At 50.3% G+C, this 19,754-nt stretch overlaps 1 protein-coding gene across 3 annotated transcripts in view; it reads left to right on the top strand.

Moving 5' to 3' along the window:
• The window catches only part of PLEKHA2 (pleckstrin homology domain containing A2), a 1,084,343-nt gene that overhangs the window by 929,371 nt on the left and 135,218 nt on the right, over positions 1–19,754 (top strand). For all 3 annotated transcript variants that reach the window (XM_069617914.1, XM_069617916.1, XM_069617915.1), the window contains one exon: positions 18,552–18,622. In XM_069617914.1, the coding sequence (XP_069474015.1) occupies positions 18,552–18,622 (71 nt within the window). The remainder of the gene's footprint in view (positions 1–18,551; positions 18,623–19,754) is intronic.

A 19,754-nucleotide genomic window follows, 5' to 3' on the forward strand; every position in this document is an offset into this window, starting at 1 on the left:
CGTTGTATTTATGTTTGCGGTAGCTTTTGAAGCTACCGCACACATAAATACAACATTATTGTGTTTGAGAACACTGCGGTTTTTCTTTCCAAGTTTCTCAGGCTCCTCTCGGAGGAGCCTGAGAAACTTGGAAAGAAAAACCGCAGCGTTTTTGAAACACAACCGCGCTGTGTTTCTGCCTAAAGCTGCTTTCCCATTTGGGGCTCTCGGGCTCCCCACGGGGAGCCAGAGAGCCCCAAATGGAAAAGCAGCTTTAGGCAGAAACACTGCAGCGTTTAGCATTTCAGAAAACAACCGCGTTGTGTTTCTGCCTAAAGCTGCTTTCCAATTTGGGGCTTTTTCCACGGGGAGCCCCAAAGCCCCAAATGGGAAAGCAGCTTTAGGAAGAAACACAACGCGGTTGTGTTTGAAAACGCTGCGGTTTTTCTTTCCAGGTTTCTCAGGCTCCTCCGACCCGGAGGAGCCTGAGAAACATGGAAAGAAAAACCGCAGCGTTTTCAAACACAATAACGTTGTATTTATGTGTGCGGTAGCTTCAAAAGCTACCGCAAACATAAATACAACGTTTTTAAAGATGTGGTTTTATTTCTTAGTTTTCCGGGCTCCTCCAGCCGGATAACTTAGAAAAAAAAACGCAGCTAGTGCTTATTTTTTTAAAAATAAATAGCACTTACCGAGATGCAGCTGCAGCTTTTCTGCCTGTAGTCTCCGGTCTGCGTCCTCCGAGTCCCGGCATCAATGAAAGAAAAGCCACCCAGTGGTAGCTTTTGTTTCCTTCATTAGTGCCGCAAAAGCAAGCACAGGCGGGCATCCATTTCATAAAATGGATGCCCCCATGTGCTTCCTTTTTAAAATTTTGAGCTTCAGTTTCTCAAACTTTTACATAGGGACTTAAAAAAAAAAGTGGCAATGGATTTTTTTTATTATTGGCCATCTTTTTTTGCAATAAAAATGTTTGGGCGAACCATTCCTTTAATCACAGTCGACATAATGCCAGTTCCAACAATGCCAAGCCATCCTTGTATAAACCTACCCCTGTATGACATGTTCTGTTGTAAGTGCAACCTCATATCCACCAATAATACCATCATGTGCCTGCTCTGCCATCATATGTAAAGTATAGCCTTGCAGTGGCTGCAATAATATGCCAAGTGCAGCTTCAAATGCCCCAATAATGGCATTTCATGGTTGAGCCACCATATGCAAGGTAGAGCCCCACACGCCCAACTCAGATTACCCAAGACCGCCACCACCCTGAGCGCAAGCCCCAAACCTGGCATCCTGCCCCCACCACCTAGAGCACAAATCCTATACCTGGCATCCTGCCCATACTAATGACACCCCACCACCCAGAGCACAAGCCCCATACCTGACATCCTGCCCCCCACTACCAAGATTGCAAGCCTTATATACCTGGCAGCCTGTCCCCACAACCCATATCACATGTGCTATATTTGGCATCCTGCCCCCCACTAGCCAGAGCACAAACCCCATATGTGACATCCTGCGCCCCCACCACCAAGATTGAATGTCTCATGCCTGGCATTCTGTCCAACATCATCTAGAGCACAAGCCCCATCCCTGGCATCCTGCCCCCCACCACCAACATTGAAAGCCCCATACCTGGCAAGCTGCCCCCACCACCCAGAGGACAAGCATCATAGCTGGCATCCTTCCCCTACCACCAAGATTGCAAGCTCCCTACCTGGTATTCTGCCCCATGCCATCCAGAGCACAAGCCCCATATTTGGCATCCTGCCCCCCACTACCCAGAGCACAAGTCCCATACCTTGCATCCTGCCCCACCACCACCCAGAGCACAAGCCCTATACCTGGTATCTTGTTGACTGCCACCAAGATTGCAAGCCCTATACCTGGTATCCTGCCCCTTGATTCAACAGCCTGAGCAGAAGCCTCATACCTGGCGCCTACAACCCACCCACCACAACAAAAGCCCCACACCACCCAGGCCACGGCAGCCCCCCCCCAAATATGAACCTTGCATCGGCAGGTTCTACTCCTTGAGGTGATAGTGTGTGGTGTGGGTGAGGTAATATGGATGATTAGCGGTGTGGAGAGAATGGACCCGGCGGTGCAGATGGGTGCGGGCCTACCGGTGAGAAGGAACAGACAAAGCAGATGATGCAACTCATGTGCACCTACTCGCCCCATAATGCTTTGGAGTTGGAATAAGCTGCCTGTGCAGATGAGACAAGAGAAGAACCATTATGCATTTAGAAAGGCACTGAAAACAAGTATGTTCAGATGACCAGCCCACTCAGGCAATTAATGTTTAGACCTACCACTGTCTCAACTCAGTTTGGGCCTCATTACACGGTAGGCGGTAAGGGTTTACCGGTACCGGTATTTTACCAGTACCAGTAAATCCTTACCGCCTTACTACGAGGTCCCTTTGCGGGTTGGGGATTTTTAACGCTTTTTGCAGGCGTTAAAAATCCAACCCGCAAAGGGACCAGGGAGCTAATTACGGTACCGCAATTTGCGGTGCCGTAATTAGCGCCTTCCCCATTCCCATTATGCCCTATGGGGCAAAAATGGGAATGGGAAAGGACAATGGAGGAAGGAGGAATTACCGCCCCACCAACCTTTGAATAGGGCGATAATTCCCCTTTCCTCCATGGCGGTACCGGTAAATTACCGGCATGAACCATGGCGCTAATAGCGCCATGGTTTACCGCCTACCGTGTAATGAGGCCCCTTGTCTTTATGTGAGCGCCCTTTGCCTGCGGGCTTTTCGACACTATATAAACCCATAAACAAATAAATAAATACAATAGGGATGTTCTTCCAGGCAGCACCGTCCGAACGTCCTCATGACGTTGGTCCCAAGGCGTCAGCCAGACCTGCCTACCTGCTTCAAGTTTTATCGCTCGTCTTTGGGGTCCGGGGAAGAGCGTGAAACCTCAGGGAGTCCTAAGTATTAACTACCAGCAGCGCATTGGTTGAAAACTGGCTCCGCTCACAGGTGTAGCGCGCAATGTAAAGACAATTAAGAAGTGATTCACGCCAACATCAAAGGATGCTTTTCAACCTGGAAAGCAGGGTCCCTCCTCGAATGATGATGGTCCCCTGTTATTGCACCAGCTGAAGACCTCACTTTGCCTAATTGTTTCATGAATGAACAAAGCAAGAGTTGAAATCAGCCCTGCATGGCAGAGCACTCAAATGGAAAGGACCACAACACACAAGGATGGAGGCATGGAATAGATCACTATTGAACATTTAAATAGATCGGGATATATGGCCTTTAAAAAAAGGAAACCTTGCCATTTCCAGGTCTCTATGCGCCCTTCTCTCCGTTGAATTGGGGCTTCCCAAAAAACCTCTGGTATATTGACATAGAGTGGGAAAAGTCTACCATTCCATATTAAACTTCAAAAGTCTTGTACTAGTGGTCTCGTAACTGTCAAACCTTCCAAGTTCTCATTTGAGCCTTCAAATAGGGGAATGTGTGTGCAAGGCAGGCCCTGGGAAAGTCCCCAGTGGGCTTAATAGGGCTGGACGAATATTTTGGGTCTGCAGCAGGAATTCAGGAATTTCACAGGATACAGATATTGGTCACCCCATATGTTAATGCAAAGGTCTCGCAGAAGCATTTACCAAATGCAATACTACTACTTCTGATTGTATTGAATTCCCTCCCGGTTACTTGCTCACTGCATAATATAAGCATACAAATAAAACTTCTTTTCTGTAATGTTGATATGGAGAGCTTTCAAAGTGCTCTTCTGTTATGCATGGAGGATGTGCACTAATTGACCTTTTCACAATTGACCTCAGGGGAATTGACCTCGGGAGAATTGACCTCAGGAGAATTGACCTAATTTAAAAGGTCAATTAAGACATATATGCGGGGGGAAAACACCCTGCAACCCCACCCAATCCAAACCCCCCCCCCCGCAACCCCCCACCCAATCCCCTTATATTATTTATAATCCAAAACAAACCAATACATATATAAAATAACTAAAATAATATAAAGGTCAATTGTGCAGAAGGTCAATAAGGACCACTATAATTAGGTCAATTAGGACAAAAGGTTGATTGTAAAAGGTCAATTTGGGTAATACCATGTATGGACGGATGTGGGGTATGTTTTGTTGCACAATAAGGAACAAGTTACTTACCTGTAACTGTTGTTCTCCAGCATGGGTCTGGCATGGATTCACATGCTCATGAATATTCCCCGTCGTCAGGCTGGGAATCCTCGGTAAAGAAAAAACCAGTATCAGTTTCGTTTCTGATCTGTCTTTCGTAGTAATATCCAATCACTGGTCTCTGCGTCATACTGACCACAGCCAATGACTGCCCTCTACCTAAGCACCGCCTCTGGCAGCCATCTTCAGATTTGGAAGCACGTGAAGTGGCAGTATGACCAAGTGAAGAGCCGCAGAGGGGTAGGCGGGAGGGTTTGCATGTGAATCCATGCCAGACCCATGCTGGAGAACAACAGTTACAGGTAAGTAACTTGTTCCTTCTCCAGCATGGGGTCTGGCATGGATTCACATGCTCATGAATAAAGAATACATAGCAGTACACACATGCACAACCACGGGAGGTGGCAAAGGCTCAACATTAAGCAGTACATCCAACTCAACATTAAGCATCTTACCTCCTCACCAGGCTCACCTCAAGCGAACAGGTTGCGCAGCACTGCTTGGCCGACCCTGGACTCCTCCCTGGAATCCCGATCGACGCAGTAGAATTTCGTGAAGGTGTGCGTCGACCTCCACGTAGCAGCCCTGCATATGTCCAGCAGGGGCACACCAGAAAGGAACGCCGTGGTAGCTGCGATCGCTCTGGTGGAATGGGCTCTCGGACGGCCAGGCAGCGGTCGGTTTGCCAACCGATGACAGTACATGATACAGCCGGAGAGCCATCTGGAAATGGAAGCCTTCGATAGAGCCTTCCCCTGATTGACAGGTCCAAAGTTCACAAAGAGTTGTGACGTCTTCCGAAAACACTTTGTGCGGTCCACGTAGAACTTCAGCGCTCTAGCCACATCCAGCGAGTGCAAAGTCCTCTCAGCCGGCGACGAAGGCGACGGGAAGAACACAGGTAACACCAAGGGTTCGTTGAGATGGAAATCCGACGGTACCTTGGGCATGAAGGAGGGGTGCGTCCTGAGCACTACCCTCGTGTCGTGAAAAGTCAAGTACGGGGCCTTGCATGAAAGGGCCCGGATCTCTCCCACCCGTCGTGCGGAGGTGATGGCCACAAGAAACGCTGTTTTCCACGACAGAAACTTCAACGGGGCCGAGTGCAGAGGCTCGAACGGAGGTCCCATGAGCTTGGTCAGCACCACGTTGAGCTCCCACGCCGGGGCCGGAGCCTTCACCGGCGGGAACGATCTGAACAGTCCCTTCATGAACTCCTTCACCAGACGATGAGACCACAAGGACGTCCGGCCCGTGGTTCTGGTGTATCGGGAGATCGCAGCAAGATGAATCTTGATGGACGCGTGTGCCAGTCCAGCTTTGGCCAGCGTCAGCAGGTACGGCAGTACCTGGGGAGCCGTAATCCGTAGAGGGTTAATCTTCTGTGCGTGGCACCAGACAGAGAACCTCTTCCATTTGTGTCCGTAGCATTTAAGAGTCGAGGACGCCCTGGCCTTTGCAAGAACCTCTCTGCAGTCGGCCGGTATGTCGTATCCTCCAAACTCTAGCGCTGCAGGAGCCAGGCCTGCAAGTTCAGCGATTTCGGGTCGTGGTGGAGGATGGCGCCTCCTTCCCTGGAGAGAAGATCCGCGTCCACCGGCAGCTTGATTGGCGGGGACGCTGACAAGTCCAGAAGGTCCGGGAACCATATCTGCCTCGGCCACGCAGGTGCGACGAGGATCATCCTGCACCGTGACCTCTTGAGCTGGTTGACGAGCCGGATTAGCAGTGGCAAAGGAGGGAACGCGTAGAGGAACAGGCCCTCCCAGGGAAACGAGAAGGCATCGCCCATGCTCCTCGCCTGGGGAAACCTGCTGGCGAACCTCCGGCACTTGGAGTTCGTCGCCGTCGCGAACAGGTCGATCTGGGGTGTGCCCCACCGTCGGAAGAGGCGATCCACTAGATCCTGCCGTAGTTCCCACTCGTGGCACGAGCGCAGCTCCCTGCTGAGTGAGTCGGCGATGGTGTTTTTTATCCCTGCCAGATGAAACGGCACCAGAAACATCCTTTGGGCGACGGCCCAATGCCACAGGTCCTGCGCCTCCTTGGACAGCGCTGGGGACCTGGTTCCGCCCTGTTTCCTGATGTAAAACATGGTGGTGGTGTTGTCGGTGAAGATCCTCACCACCTTGCCCTTGAGGGACGGAAGGAAGGACCTGAGGGCCCAGAACACTGCACGGAGCTCCAGGACGTTGATATGGAGGGACTTCTCCGTCGGGAGCCAAAGGCCTCTCGCGTGCAGATTTTCGGTGTGCGCTCCCCACCCTTCCAGGGAGGCATCGGTGGTCACTGTCTCCTGGTGATCTGGGGTCTGGAAGTCCATGCTCGCCGTCAGATGCGTGCGGTTGCCCCACCACCGGACCGCTCGGCGGAAACTCTCGTCGAGTGTGATCCTCTCCTCGAAGCTGCCCGTCGTTTGGATCCAGCGCGCGTCCAGGAACTCCTGCAACGGGCGCATCCGGAGCCTGCACATGGGAATGAGGTAGATGCAGGAAGACATCATTCCGAGGAGGGACTTGATGGACCTCACCTTGGCCACGTCGGAAACCAACATCCGCTGTACCTTGCCCAGGATGGACCTGGTCCTTTCCTCCGACGGGGAGGCCAGAAGAGACACTGTGTCGAGCTTCGCTCCCAGAAACAGTGCGTTTTGCGCGGGTACCAGGTGAGACTTGGCGTAGTTCACGGAGAATCCCAAGTCCGTGAGAAGTCGGACGGTCCTTGCCGTGTGATCCAGGGCGAGCTCCCTCGACTTGGCTCGGATGAGCCAGTCGTCCAGGTAGGGGTAGACGTGGATCCCCTCGCGGCGCAGCTGCGCCGCCACCGGTGCAAGGCACTTGGTGAATACCCTGGGGGCCGACCGTAGTCCGAAGGGGAGGGCTTTGAACTGGTAGTGACGCCCTTGGACCACAAACCTGAGGAATTTTCGGTGCCCCTTTAGGATGGGAATATGGAAGTAGGCATCCTCCAAATCCAACGACGACAGGAAGTCTCCTTCCTCCAGCTGACCCAGGACGTGCTGGAGGGTGACCATCCGGAACTTTTGCGCCTTGATGAACTTGTTCAGACGTCGCAGGTCCAGGATGGGGCGCCATCCCCCCGTCTTCTTCTTAACGAGGAAGTATCTTGAGTAAACTCCGGAGCCCCGAAGTCTCTTTGGGACGAGTTCGATGGCGCCCTTCTTCAGCATCGCCTTTACCTCCAGGAGAAGTTGAGGGACGTGAAGTTCTTTCCTGGCCACGGGGGGGACGCGCGGACACCTTCTTTGAAATTCGAGCGCGTGGCCCCGGGCCAAGGCGTCCAGCACCCAACGGTCGGTGGAGATGGACTCCCACACGCTGACGAATCTCGCCAGCCGGCCTCCCACCGGGGTGCTTCGGTGGGGGCCCGACCCCACGGTCGGTTCAATCCTGCTTCGACGAGGCTTTGCCGCCTTGACCTCCTTGGCGACGACGGCGGGGTCCGCCAGACTTGCCTCGTCCTCTGTAGGCCTCCTGAGCCGACGAGCGGGCCGCTTGACGGTAGGTGGAGAAACCGCCGCCTGAACCTTTGGAGGCGCCCTTGCCTCCGCTGCTCCGAAAGGGCGTCCGTCGTTGTTGCAGAACTCCAAGGGCACGGGCCGTCTCGGTGTCCGCTTTAATGGCCTGAAGGGAATCGTCCACTGTTTTCCCAAACAGGTTGTTCCCATCGAAGGGCATGTCCAGGACTCTGGTCTGAACGTCTTGACGGAAGTCCGTAGCCTTGAGCCATCCACGCCGCCTAAGGCAAACGCCGTTGCCCAACTGGCGGAACCCAGTGTCGGCGATGTCCGTCGCAACGGTAATGGCGTGGTCCGAAGCCACCTCACCTTCCTGCAGGATCTCCAGGGCCTCTGCCCTCTTGTCGTCCGGCAAGAAGTCCAGTAGGGGAGCCAGTTTGTACCAGAGCTCCCTGTCGTAGCGGGCCACGATAGCCAAGGCGTTGGCCGCTTTAATCGTCGTCGCCGCAGACGAGATGACTCTGCGTCCCATAGCGTCCAATTTCTTTCCCTCGCCGTCCGGTGGGGAAGTCGATGTGGAGACCGCACCCCCCCCCCCGCTTTTTTCCTGGCCGCCGCGGAGACGACGGAGTCCGGGGTAGGCTGTGCCCGGAGGCACAGGGGGGCCGTGTCCGGGACCCGGCACTTCTTCTCGTACCGATCCCTTCTAGCTGGCGTCGTGGAAGGGTTCTTGAGGAGGGTGAGGCCCTCATCCCAAATGTCGTCCAATAGAGGCACTGAGAGGACCGTCTTCCTCTTGGCCTCGCGCCGCTGATAAAGGAAACCTTCCTTCTTCTTCTCCTCAGGACAGAGTTGGAAAAGCTCGGATGCCCTGGTGATCATGGAGTGGAATGATCCAATCTCGTCGGGCGGAGAAGCCCTGGTGGGAGGCGACGACGGTACATCCTCGTCGTATACCTCGTCGTCCGTACCCGTCGCTGCCGTGTCAGTCCCCGTATCATCCCCTCGGGTGGACGGGGAGGAGGGCTGGAAGGGGCGCGACGGCTGAAAAGGAGGCGGAGGGTGGATCCTTCTTTTCTTGGTAGGGGGAACACCAGAAGGTCCCGGTTCTGGGTCCCCCGACGGGAGAGGTTCCGTCGGCAACGGTAGTCTCGTCCTTATCTCTGAGCATAAGGACTGTATAGCCAACAAAATGTCCGCCGAGCTGTCTCGCGGCGCTGGCAGAGGGGAATCCGACGGGCGATCAGGGGCCCCGTCGGTACCCTCGATGATGTCGTCGTCGCCTGCGTCGGGATCCATCCCGACGGGCCGGTCTTCTTCCACGCCGAGGCCGTGGCTTAAGACTTCGACCAGCTCCTCCTCCGAGGTTGAGGCCGAATCTACGACGACGCCCTGCCCCCCCTTTTTCTTCCCCACGGGGGATTTCACGGGGGCCCTATCGATGGGCACAAAAGAGGACTCCCTCCGAGGTGGCAGGGAGACTCTGAGCCCCGAGGTCGCCACCACTGGTGTAGCCCCCACAGGCTGAGCCAGGGCCGCCGCGACAGTTTCGATAGAGGGCTTTGCCGGATGGATTAAGGCCTTCACCACCTTAGGTGCGCTCACCGCCTTATCCTTGAGGGGGGGGACACTGCCTCGCTCCCCCTCCGATGGGGCCTTCGAGCTCGACCGGGGCCTCTCCAGGAGCTTCGCCGGGTGCTCGGCCTTCCTCTTACCCGACCCAGAGCGTTGGCTCGTGGTTGATGGTGCCGGGGAGGGTGCGCCCTGCCTGGCGCCCGTAGAGCCCGACCGTTCGGCGCTCCCGGTGCCAGCGGACTCGCGGTGCTTTGCCTTGTGTTGGACCCCCGTCGCCGGGGCGTCCTCAAAGGTCTTAGAAGACCGCTCGGATTTCTTCTTCTTCTTCTCGCCTGACGGGCTCTTACCTTCCAGCCAGTTGGCGAGACGTTGATGGCGGTCCTTCATGGTCCGCTCCGACATGTTGCCGCAAAACGCACAATCCTTCTCCACGTGCGTCTTGTCCTCATGTAAGCAGTAGAGACAAAAGGAGTGTTCGTCCTCCTTAAAGACGTTCTGCAGCTGGCATCCAGGGCAGACCCTGAACAGCTTTCTGGGCGTCGAGCATCCCTTCTCCTGGGCCATGTCCGGGCCTGAGAAACTTCTGGAATCCTCCAAAAGCGTAGCTCGACGAAATCTTCACCCTTGAGGGGCGCAGACGAATCCGACACGGGTCCCCGTTGATCGGATGGAGAATCGGTGGAGCTTGAGGCTCTTTTGACCGAAAAAAACGACGTTTTTTGAGAAAAAACGTGAAAAAAATAGCACTAACGCTCGAGAGCAATAGCACGAGGATCCCAACACATGAACGTGCGGTAAAAATCTGAAGATGGCTGCCAGAGGCGGTGCTTAGGTAGAGGGCAGTCATTGGCTGTGGTCAGTATGACGCAGAGACCAGTGATTGGATATTACTACGAAAGACAGATCAGAAACGAAACTGATACTGGTTTTTTCTTTACCGAGGATTCCCAGCCTGACGACGGGGAATATTCATGAGCATGTGAATCCATGCCAGACCCCATGCTGGAGAATGCAATAAGCCCTTTTGGGAACATTTGTGCGGAGGAGTGCCAATAGTGCACACTGCCCTCCCCCACAAGAACATAGTATAGATCACCATGCCAGCCTTGTACCTGTTGGTGGGGCAGGTGAGTGGAGTCTCTAAAAGATACGGGCATGGCATCACATGTCCAAATCGCAGGGTTATTAATTTTCAAATGTAGGGAGGTTTGGCGTCAGCCCAGAAGTACGCTTCTCTTCTGTGCTGTGCTGGCTTTCTCCATAGTGAGGCAGCCAGCACAGCAACCCAGTTCCTCACCTTCCACCTGGGGACGGAGGTGCAATGGGGGGGCACAGGATTTTCTAGAGGATGCTGGTGCCCCCCACCCCCTGGCCCCACCCTAGAGATGCCACTAGCCTGAAGAGAAGCTGTATAATGCACTTGAAATGACTGAGCATCAGCCCTGCAAAGAGTTTGTGAAGAGACACCAAGGAACCATGTCACCTGCATCCCGAGAAGGCCCTAACAAGCCCTTGAGTCTGTTGCGTCTCACGCCTACAGTGCATTCAGAGGAGGGGTAAAGCAGGCTTGGGCCTTGCAGTGCCGTGCACCAGTACTGCATTTGCTAAGGGATGAAAAAGCCTAGAGACTGCTGTAGTCTCACACCTATCCTGCATCCTGAGAACCGCTGTAGGAGCTTTGAGACTGTTGGAAGTCTCACGCCTACCCTGTGTCTTTAGAAGAGCAAAGACGTCTTGAGACTAATGGAGCCTCACACTTTGCCTGTATCTGGAGAAGGACGATGAAACCTTGAGACTGCTTGAGTGGCCAACCTACACTATAACTTGAGAGGGATGAGGCTGTGTCGCTGCCTTCAGTTCATCTGTGGAAATGGTTTAGCGGCTGTCCAGCCTTAGAATGCCCTTCCTTCCCTTCCAGGCTCGCTGACAGTTTGCTGTGGACAATTCTCTTGTACTTCTCTCGTACATTGCAAAGATTGCAAAGAATTGCAAAGAACTTTGGATGGTGTAACACATGCTTTGGCTGCCCATTAATTTCTGAATTCCTCAAAAATCGCAGCTTGTTTGGCGTCTTGCTCGAGCAGGTAGGTCCACAATCACATATATGTAGTTTTATGACTGTGGCAGCAGTGATGTGGTTTATGTAAGGAGATTGTGTTTTCAGAATTTCAAAAGTGTAAATGCCTCACAGCGTGCAAGGCTCACTTTCCCTGTTTGCATGCTACCTTACTGTGACATGGTAGTTCTCCGGTCCGCCAGGCAAATCATTTACCATCCTATTCTGTAATTTTTGTATTAGTTGGGCCCAGTGCTCCAAATAAGACTTTGAAGTAGGTGTGGTTTACTATTTATTAAAGTTGGGAATAAAATGATTTTTAGGGAGTAAAAATGAAAGTCCAATTCCCAATGGGAGTATTTTATAAGGAAGTTAAAATATGCTTTAACTGGGAAACGGAAATGTTTTTGTAATCATTATTTCTTTGCACCTGGTTATTCATACACATTAGAAGATCCATGTGTACTTCTTCCGATCGGGCAGTAAGAATAGCAATTTCTTCCTGAGGTACTACCTGCACTGCTGGTCCAAACATATCCATGCAGCAGTGGGAGTGAAAGCAGCGCCACAAGGTCATATGTGCCTGTTTACCCATATTTTGTTGGAAGTATGTTTCTTTTATGGGAGCATTTGCCTAGGCCCTAGGGCTATGTGGCCCTGTTGTTTTCCTGTGATACGACGATTAGGGATTTCAAGAGAAGCCTTGTGAATACTCTTCTTGTTCTGTAGTCATATATTCTCCGTACAAGATTGGTATCGACGGTCTGTCAATTGTGGTGTCCCACGCTGCTGTGATGCCGCCTCTCTGTCACAGGTGGCTTCAGGCTCGGATTCTTCTAAATTTGAGGACAATTGCTTTATTCTTTACAAGTATATGTAAAGTATCTTTGTTTTATTATCAATTTTGTTTCAGGACTAAGGATTAAAGCTGCTTATTCTTGATTGAGAGTATGGCAAAGGCTCAGTGGAAACATGTTTAATGTTAATTACTAGGCTTCCCCAAATCTCTATGGCGGTCATTTTTATTGTGAAGCAGATCAGAAAACGTGTCGGGAAACATTGTTTCTGCCTTTTTCTTTTTTTTTACGATCCACCACTTGTTACTACATCTGTGGGAGGAATTGGTGGAGTCTGGTGAACATGCCATTTCTTCCTGCAGTTCCCCTCTGCCTGGCAAGTGAGGCTGCCTAACGAGTCCTTTAGAATCTGCCTGAAATCACCACCTGGTAACCAGCTGGATGCCACAGGAGCCCACCATGCCTGTTAATGCCTCCTGGAATCTTTCATTGTAAAATGCGTTTACCAGGAGTGTTGCTAGGTCTGGAAAAGACCCAGGGCTTCGCTAATGTCAGGACTGGGGGCTAGCTAGCCTGTTGGTTGTAGCTCCTGAGATTCTATCCAGGGCTGCAACCAAAAGACCAGGGGCTATATCCCCCTTAGTCCCCCCGTCCCCAGCGACGCCTCTGCCCATCCCCCAGCCTCCCCCCGTCCCCAGCGACGCCTCTGGCGTTTACCCTTTTCCACGTGGGTAGTGAAGAGTAAAGGGAATTTGGTATTTGTGTCAATCTTCAGTTTTCCACCACGGTTTCCACTTAAGTACAAACGGAGGTGGGTCCCCATCCTGCAATGTATTCTTTAGTTTAGAATGACGCACTATTTCTCACTCCCTGGCAACTCTCCTGTTTGCCTGGCTGTTGTTGAGTTTATTTTGAGTTTAGGTATTACTTGTATATGTTATTTATAATGTTCCACATGCCAACAGGCACAGAACACTTTAAAACCAGACATACACAATCGCCATGCTAGTGTGCTGCGTTTTCCTGCTTATATCTCGTCTATCCACTAGATGGCAGGCTTCCCTTACATCTTCCATGCACTCACACTTAAAAAGCAGAGTCTATAAAGGCGCATTTCTGCTTTTGACAGTCAATGGGATTGACAGACTTGCATGGCTGCGCAGTCACTGCCATTAATAAACCTGGTAAAGAGAGGGCATGCAGTCTTTTCTGACGTGCGTCTTATCATATCTACCTCCTCCGAGCCCCTCGCGTTCTCTCTGATTTTGCTTCCTCTGCTACTTTGAGCAGTCTACTGCAATCGGAAGAAGTACTTTAGGGGTTAATAGTACAACCACCACCACAAGAATGCCTTTGCCAATGTACTGTCTGCTGGCATGTGCCAAGCATGATTGTATAATGCGGTATCCGTCTTCCAATTTCTGACTTAATACATATTTTGAGGTAGTGCTTTAAGTGGGCTTTGAAAGACAAGTGAGTCCTAATGAGCCACAATATTTGGGTTGTGGGCGCGAGAAGTGTCTGGCGGGGCCTGGATAACCTTACATGTAAGGCTTTACAGCAGGAACGTTATTTCATCAAAATGCCAGGGGTAGCGGAAGGGACATCACACGACCCTTGACCTCTGATGACAACACAGGAAGTGATGTCATTTGACCGCACCCTGAAGTGATATCACGGGAAGCGATGGAACACGACCTTTCACCCCTTGACTTAACAGGAAGTGGCATCACATAGCATTGTTCCTAAGAACACTACGAAAAATATGGTTACGATATCACTATAATGTGATATACATTTCATACAAGAATGGATCGGCATATGTATCATTAAGATCAGTGTGTATAGGCCCATTTACCAAATTACTGTGAATGCAAAAAGACGTCCATGGCCAAAAGATAATGATGTGTTATTGTATAGCACTTACGCTTTAGCGCTTTATATAGAACATGTACACATACAATATCACCCAACCTGTGTTGATACTCATTTATCGCCCTCAGAAGGATGAAAGGCTGAGTTGAGGTGTTTAAGAACAGACTAAATCAGTGACTCACCCCCTGAAGTGTGCCTGAAATAAACCTTTAATGAGTGTAGCAATCATTGTATAGAATTCCAGAAAGACAAATTATTTGGTATTCCTATTATTTCTTATTTAGGGTCACTGTTGAAGGTGTTAGACTTGTGGAACCCCTGTTTTTTGGAACCCCCTGCCTGAAAAAGAAAGCCAGCCACTCCAGACGCAAAGAGCCACATGGCGCTGACCACAGCCAAGGAGCTTGCATTTAAAAAAAAAATACATTGTTTTCTTTTTTTAAGGGTAGCAAGAAGACCACAGGGGTAGCAAGGGAGATGACGTCAGTGCTTTAAAGGTGAAGCAGCGTATTCCACCCATTACAAAATATAGTTTGCATTAAAGCAAGAGAGCTCCATAAAAGAAAAAGTGTGTAACATGTAAGAAAATGAAAGTCTGATAGCGGAAGGAATTACAAGTGCCTATGAAGAGATATGCTCATACCTGCGCTGCAGGCTGCAATTCCCCATCCCACTACGGTAGCTCATGTGGTTAAGGTGCCCACTGCAGAAGTCTGTTTGTAACATGCAGGACATATCTCCCTCCCCAACTGCCAAGCATGGAAACACTCAGAACACAGAAGACACGTTGGAATTTCACCACGGCAGGTCACTGTACTGACAGGCATACCTTGGCAAGTGCCAGGAAGCTGGGCACGAGATTCAGCAGAAACAATCAACCGCCCCTTGAATGACGTAGGAGCCTAAAAATGAATTGAAAACAATAAGATTTCTTGCAAAAAAATTACTTCACAATTACTCGAAGCACGTAACATCATGCACCTCTGAAGAAGCACGCGCTGCGGGGATGCTATAACGTGCATAGTGTGAAACATGTGTCGGGCAAGGAGTGAGGGCGAGATGAGAACCCCAACTGGCATGAATAATAAGAATTCAATCCCAAAAGGGCATGAATATTAAGAAGCACTTAAACTGAAGGATGTACATTTATTTATTTATTTTTACATTTATAAAGTGCACTAAACCCGTAGGCATCACAGCGCTGTTACAATCAGTTACACGTTAGTCTTGAGTCGACATGCAGAGTAGGGGGGGAGGGTCAGGGGGAAAAGTGGGAGGGATATATGGTCAGGCATGAAAGCAATACTAGGAGCCAGAAGGAAGCCAGAATGTCATCAGCCCAAAATCACTGCAGTGGGCTTCCTGTCAACACCAGTCACCTTCCACGCACTCCATCTCATCCACAGACAGCTCCAAAAGACCCCTGTGACAAAGCTATCTGCAGACAGGCACACATGGACAACATGAATAGGGCAGAGAGCTGCGCTCCTACACAGTCTCAGGACTGAGCCCTCACACCGGCCGGGAAAGGTCTTCAACACTCAGCACATATAAGGCTCACCTTTGATTCAAGACTTTGGGCCTCATTACACGGTAGGCGGAGGACCAAGGTGCTATTAGCACCTTGGTCCATGCCGGTAAAATACCGGCACCGCCTTGGTGGAAAGGGGAATTACCGCCCCATTCCAAGGTTGGCGGGGCGGTAATTCCCCATGCCGCCATGGCCCTTCCCCATTCCCATTTTTGCCCCATAGGGCTCTATGGGAATGGGGAAGGCGCTAATTACGGTGCCGCAAATTGCGGTACCGTAATTAGCACCCTGGTCCCTTTGCGGGTTGGTTTTTAACGCCTGCTAAACAGCAGGCGTTAAAGTACCCACCCGCAAAGGGACCTCGTAGTAAGGTGGTAAGTGTTTACCGGTACCGGTGCCCTTACCGGTACCGGTAAACCCTTACCGCCGTCCGTGTAATGAGGCCCTTTGTCATTTGTGCACTAACCAGGACATAGTGCTTTTGTCTTCTTTTTGAAACATATTAGCTGGAAGGCTTTATAACTGGTGCATTCATGAGAACTGAGTGCTGTTGTCTTCTTTGCTGAAACATGTTAAATAGACTCATTTGAATAGCAATGTGTATGCATACTGAGAGCAGAGAAATAAGAACGTGCACCTTGGGTGTGATAAATTAACATATTGCTGTAGAAATTAGGTGTTTATTGTGTGATTATTGCGTGATTAACAGACATATTTGGTTTCAAAACGTATTGCTTCTATAATACAAAATGTGTGTTCTTACTATGCATTCTTTATGAGATGAGCAAAGCGTCTCAGGGTACAGTTTGCTTAAACTTTACTTGCATACTACCACTTGCTGGCTGCACTGCCATGGTTTGTTGTCTTTATTATTTATTTATGTATTATTATTGATCTGTTTTCTCCTTTGCTCCGCACTTTCCGCTTCTCCCGCCCATGCACTTTTCCCCTCCCCCTCTCCCATGCACTTTGCGCGTTCTCAATGTCACTGGGCCTAGTAAGATCGTTGTTTTGTTCTCCCCTGTTCCCGCATCTCCCTTGCCTGGTCGTGCTCTGAAACACTTGTATACAAGCGCGATATAAATAAAATATCAATATCAATATTATTGCATTGTGGTAGGTGTATCTCTCAGTTAGCTGCAAGTGCTTACATGGATATTTTTGCTTAAACACCCACGCAGGCTTTCCCCTAAGCACCTATAATGAATACAAATATCAAAACATACTATTCAAATTGCAGCTAAATAAAAAAAAAGTGTATTAAGAAAACAAAGATTGCCTTAGAACTCTGTAGTAATCAATGAGAAGTTAATGTGTCATATTGTCTCCTTTTGTGGGTCATGACTCCGGACATTGAAAATTAAGTGCTGCTCCTGCAGCATTTTGGGAAATTAATTGGGAGTATACTTGTGGTCGCCATGGCGGGGGCGGGGGGTTTCTGGGCAGAATGTATATCCCTGTTGGGACCTGGCCCCACTTAAAGCCCTACATTAAACACGTGTGCTGAGTGGTGTTGGTTTATATTTAAATGCACAGTTCATAAACCTTTGTTGTGCATGTCTTCCCAGGGAAGCCATTAGCAGCTGTCTCCATTTCACAATGCTGCATCCTCCTACTGCGAGGTCAGAGCAGACGAGAATTGCAGTCATATGCATTTGCCATCATGCCATAGCAGGGCTGATCTGAGATTTTTCCTAGCAGGTTTTTTTATTTTCATGTCTGAGTTACAAAGGTGTGAGGTTAGAGGGAATCCTCCTGCTTTTGCCGGGGGCAAAAAAGAGGCACATTCCATTCATTCATTCATTCATTTTTGTCATTTGTATAGCACCTTTCACCATAATCATGGTCCCAACGCACTGGTGACTAAACACCCTTGGATAGGGTGACCAGACGTCCGTGTTTTCCCAGGACTGTCTGGGGAAATCACCCGAGGTTCCGGGGTCCCAGGAGTTTTTTTATTTTATAAACTCCATCTGGGGTTTCGGCTATGGTCCCTTTTTTGCCGGGACCCGAATTTCAAAATCCCGAAATCCGGTCCCGGCGCAACTATTTTTGCGCGAATGGGGGCGTGAAATGCTTTTCACGCCACCATTTCCTCCCCCTTCCCCTCCCCGGCATTCTCCTCCAATGAGAGGAGTGTGCATGTTAGCACACCCCCTCCCCGCCCCCTGCAACAGGCCAGCGACATAGAAGTGGGACTAAAGTTGTATGTGTATTTACTTTAGTCCTACTTCTAGTTGGATGGCCCGTCCAGGTTTTTTTTTTATTTTTATCTGGTCACCCTACCCTTGGAGGGACCAAAGTCCAACGCATGGGAAATGTGGACGTGCTATTATGGGTGTGTGCATTTCTGCTATTAAAGTTATGAGAGGGTGGCCAAGACCCTGCTAGTCTTCCATGTCTGAATGGCATGCGGATGAGTGCAAGGCGGCATAATAGGAGCGAAGCGGGAGGATGTGTGTGAGAGGATACACAGTTGTGTGTTTAGCTACAATTCAAATATTTTGTCGTGAATGGTAGCTGCATTCTTATGGTAGGGGTGCTGTGCAAAAGTGTTTGAGTTGTATGTGAACGCAGATGTGTGTGGGAGTGCGGTCGTGCCTCCGGCTAGGTTCCGGAGGTGGGGACTGCGAGAGGAATAAATGGGTTAGCTATATATTCAACAATGTTTACCCCGTGCATTGCAACTAGGTGCCAAGAGCAGTACTTAATCTCGCATACGATCTAAGTGCCATAAAATACCCTCCCACCAAAGGAATCCATTGGTTTTACGCTGGCATGAAAATGCCCTGCTGGCATAAGACCAGGCGGTTTTGCAGGCAGAGTGTAAAAGGCCGGTGGAAGTGGTACTTCTGTCGCTTGGCCCCGCTGCTGCAGAACATGTGAAAGCCCCCCACCTTCCGTTTATACCCAGCTTTAAGGCTCTAGGAGCTTGAATCCTGACTCTGCTCTTGTTTTGAGAACATATTCCTCCTGTTCTTTGAAGGATGCTGTCAAATGTAACTGTTACATGTTTTTGGGGCAAACATAAGAGAACGATCTTGTTTTTTTTCTGCCCTAGGACCGAGAGCCATTGCGTTCGATAATGCTGAGGGACGTTCAGAAGACGCACGAGTGTCTGGTGAAATCGGGGTAACTGCTTTGCTTATTTACTGCAGAGTGCATGTTGAATGCTGTATTTCAAATTACACATTTGACCTTCTCAATTAATACGGAACGTCAATCAATATTCCACACCTGTACCAGGGTTGATGTGCCGTGACATATACACAAACCACCTTTGGGTATCCCTCCCTTTTAATTTCCATGTCAATGACGCATCCATTTTCTCTACTCCCAAAATTATAGGGAACATTTAACATCAAAAAGTGATGCAGGTAAGTCTCTGAATCACAGATACCCACTAGCAAATCCTCTGGGAAGTTTTCCGATCCATCATGTTTGAAACCTCGTTTGCATGTTTTCTATACACTGGGACCATGGCTTTTCAGTTTGATCCAGTGCAGGGAATGGACCGGCGCTCCAGACAAGTTTATTTTGCCTAATGCTGCTGCTCCATCTGAACAACCTGGGGCTAACCCATGAAACTCCCAGATCTGCTCCCAAGCAACAATCTCACACCCGAGCAGTAAAATACACCAGAAGACTGGCACAATTGAATGTGCAAAACAGCCAAAGACTGACATCCTTTCAGGAATTGATACCTGCTTCTTCTTCTTCTTCAAATTATCGACAGCGTGGGCGGACCCACGCAGGCGCTTCCCCATCCAAAAGGATGATGTGCACCTACCCCACCAATCTTACACACAGCCCTCACATTCTCATAACTGCTCCCACCGCCCCGCTTGCCCCACAAAATCTAGCAGCACACTGCTCCTCTCTCTGCCTCTCACCCCGACTCCCAGCAAAGCCTTCCCACTCAGTTCAGCCACTCCCAGCGCAGACATCCGAACCCTCATCAACTCTCTCTCCTCGACATGCCTCTCACACGCAAGCAGAAAATGCCCCACAGTCTCAGGCACCCCACACACCACACAGTCCCTCGACTCACGCTTCCCCACTCGAAACAGACTGTCATTCAGCCCAACATGCCCTATCCTCAACCGGTTCAGCATCACCTCCTCCCTCCTCCTCCATTCCAGTTTCCCTGCATCCACCTTCACAGATACTTTCTCACGAACACCAAACATCCACCTGCCCTTCACCCCACTCTCCCACCTCTCCTGCCACTCATCCATAACCCTCTTCACCACCACAGCCTTTA

Source organism: Ambystoma mexicanum, chromosome 10 (genome assembly GCF_040938575.1).
Source record: "Ambystoma mexicanum isolate Mex_15411 chromosome 10, UKY_AmexF1_1, whole genome shotgun sequence".
Taxonomy (NCBI): Eukaryota; Metazoa; Chordata; class Amphibia; order Caudata; family Ambystomatidae; genus Ambystoma; species Ambystoma mexicanum.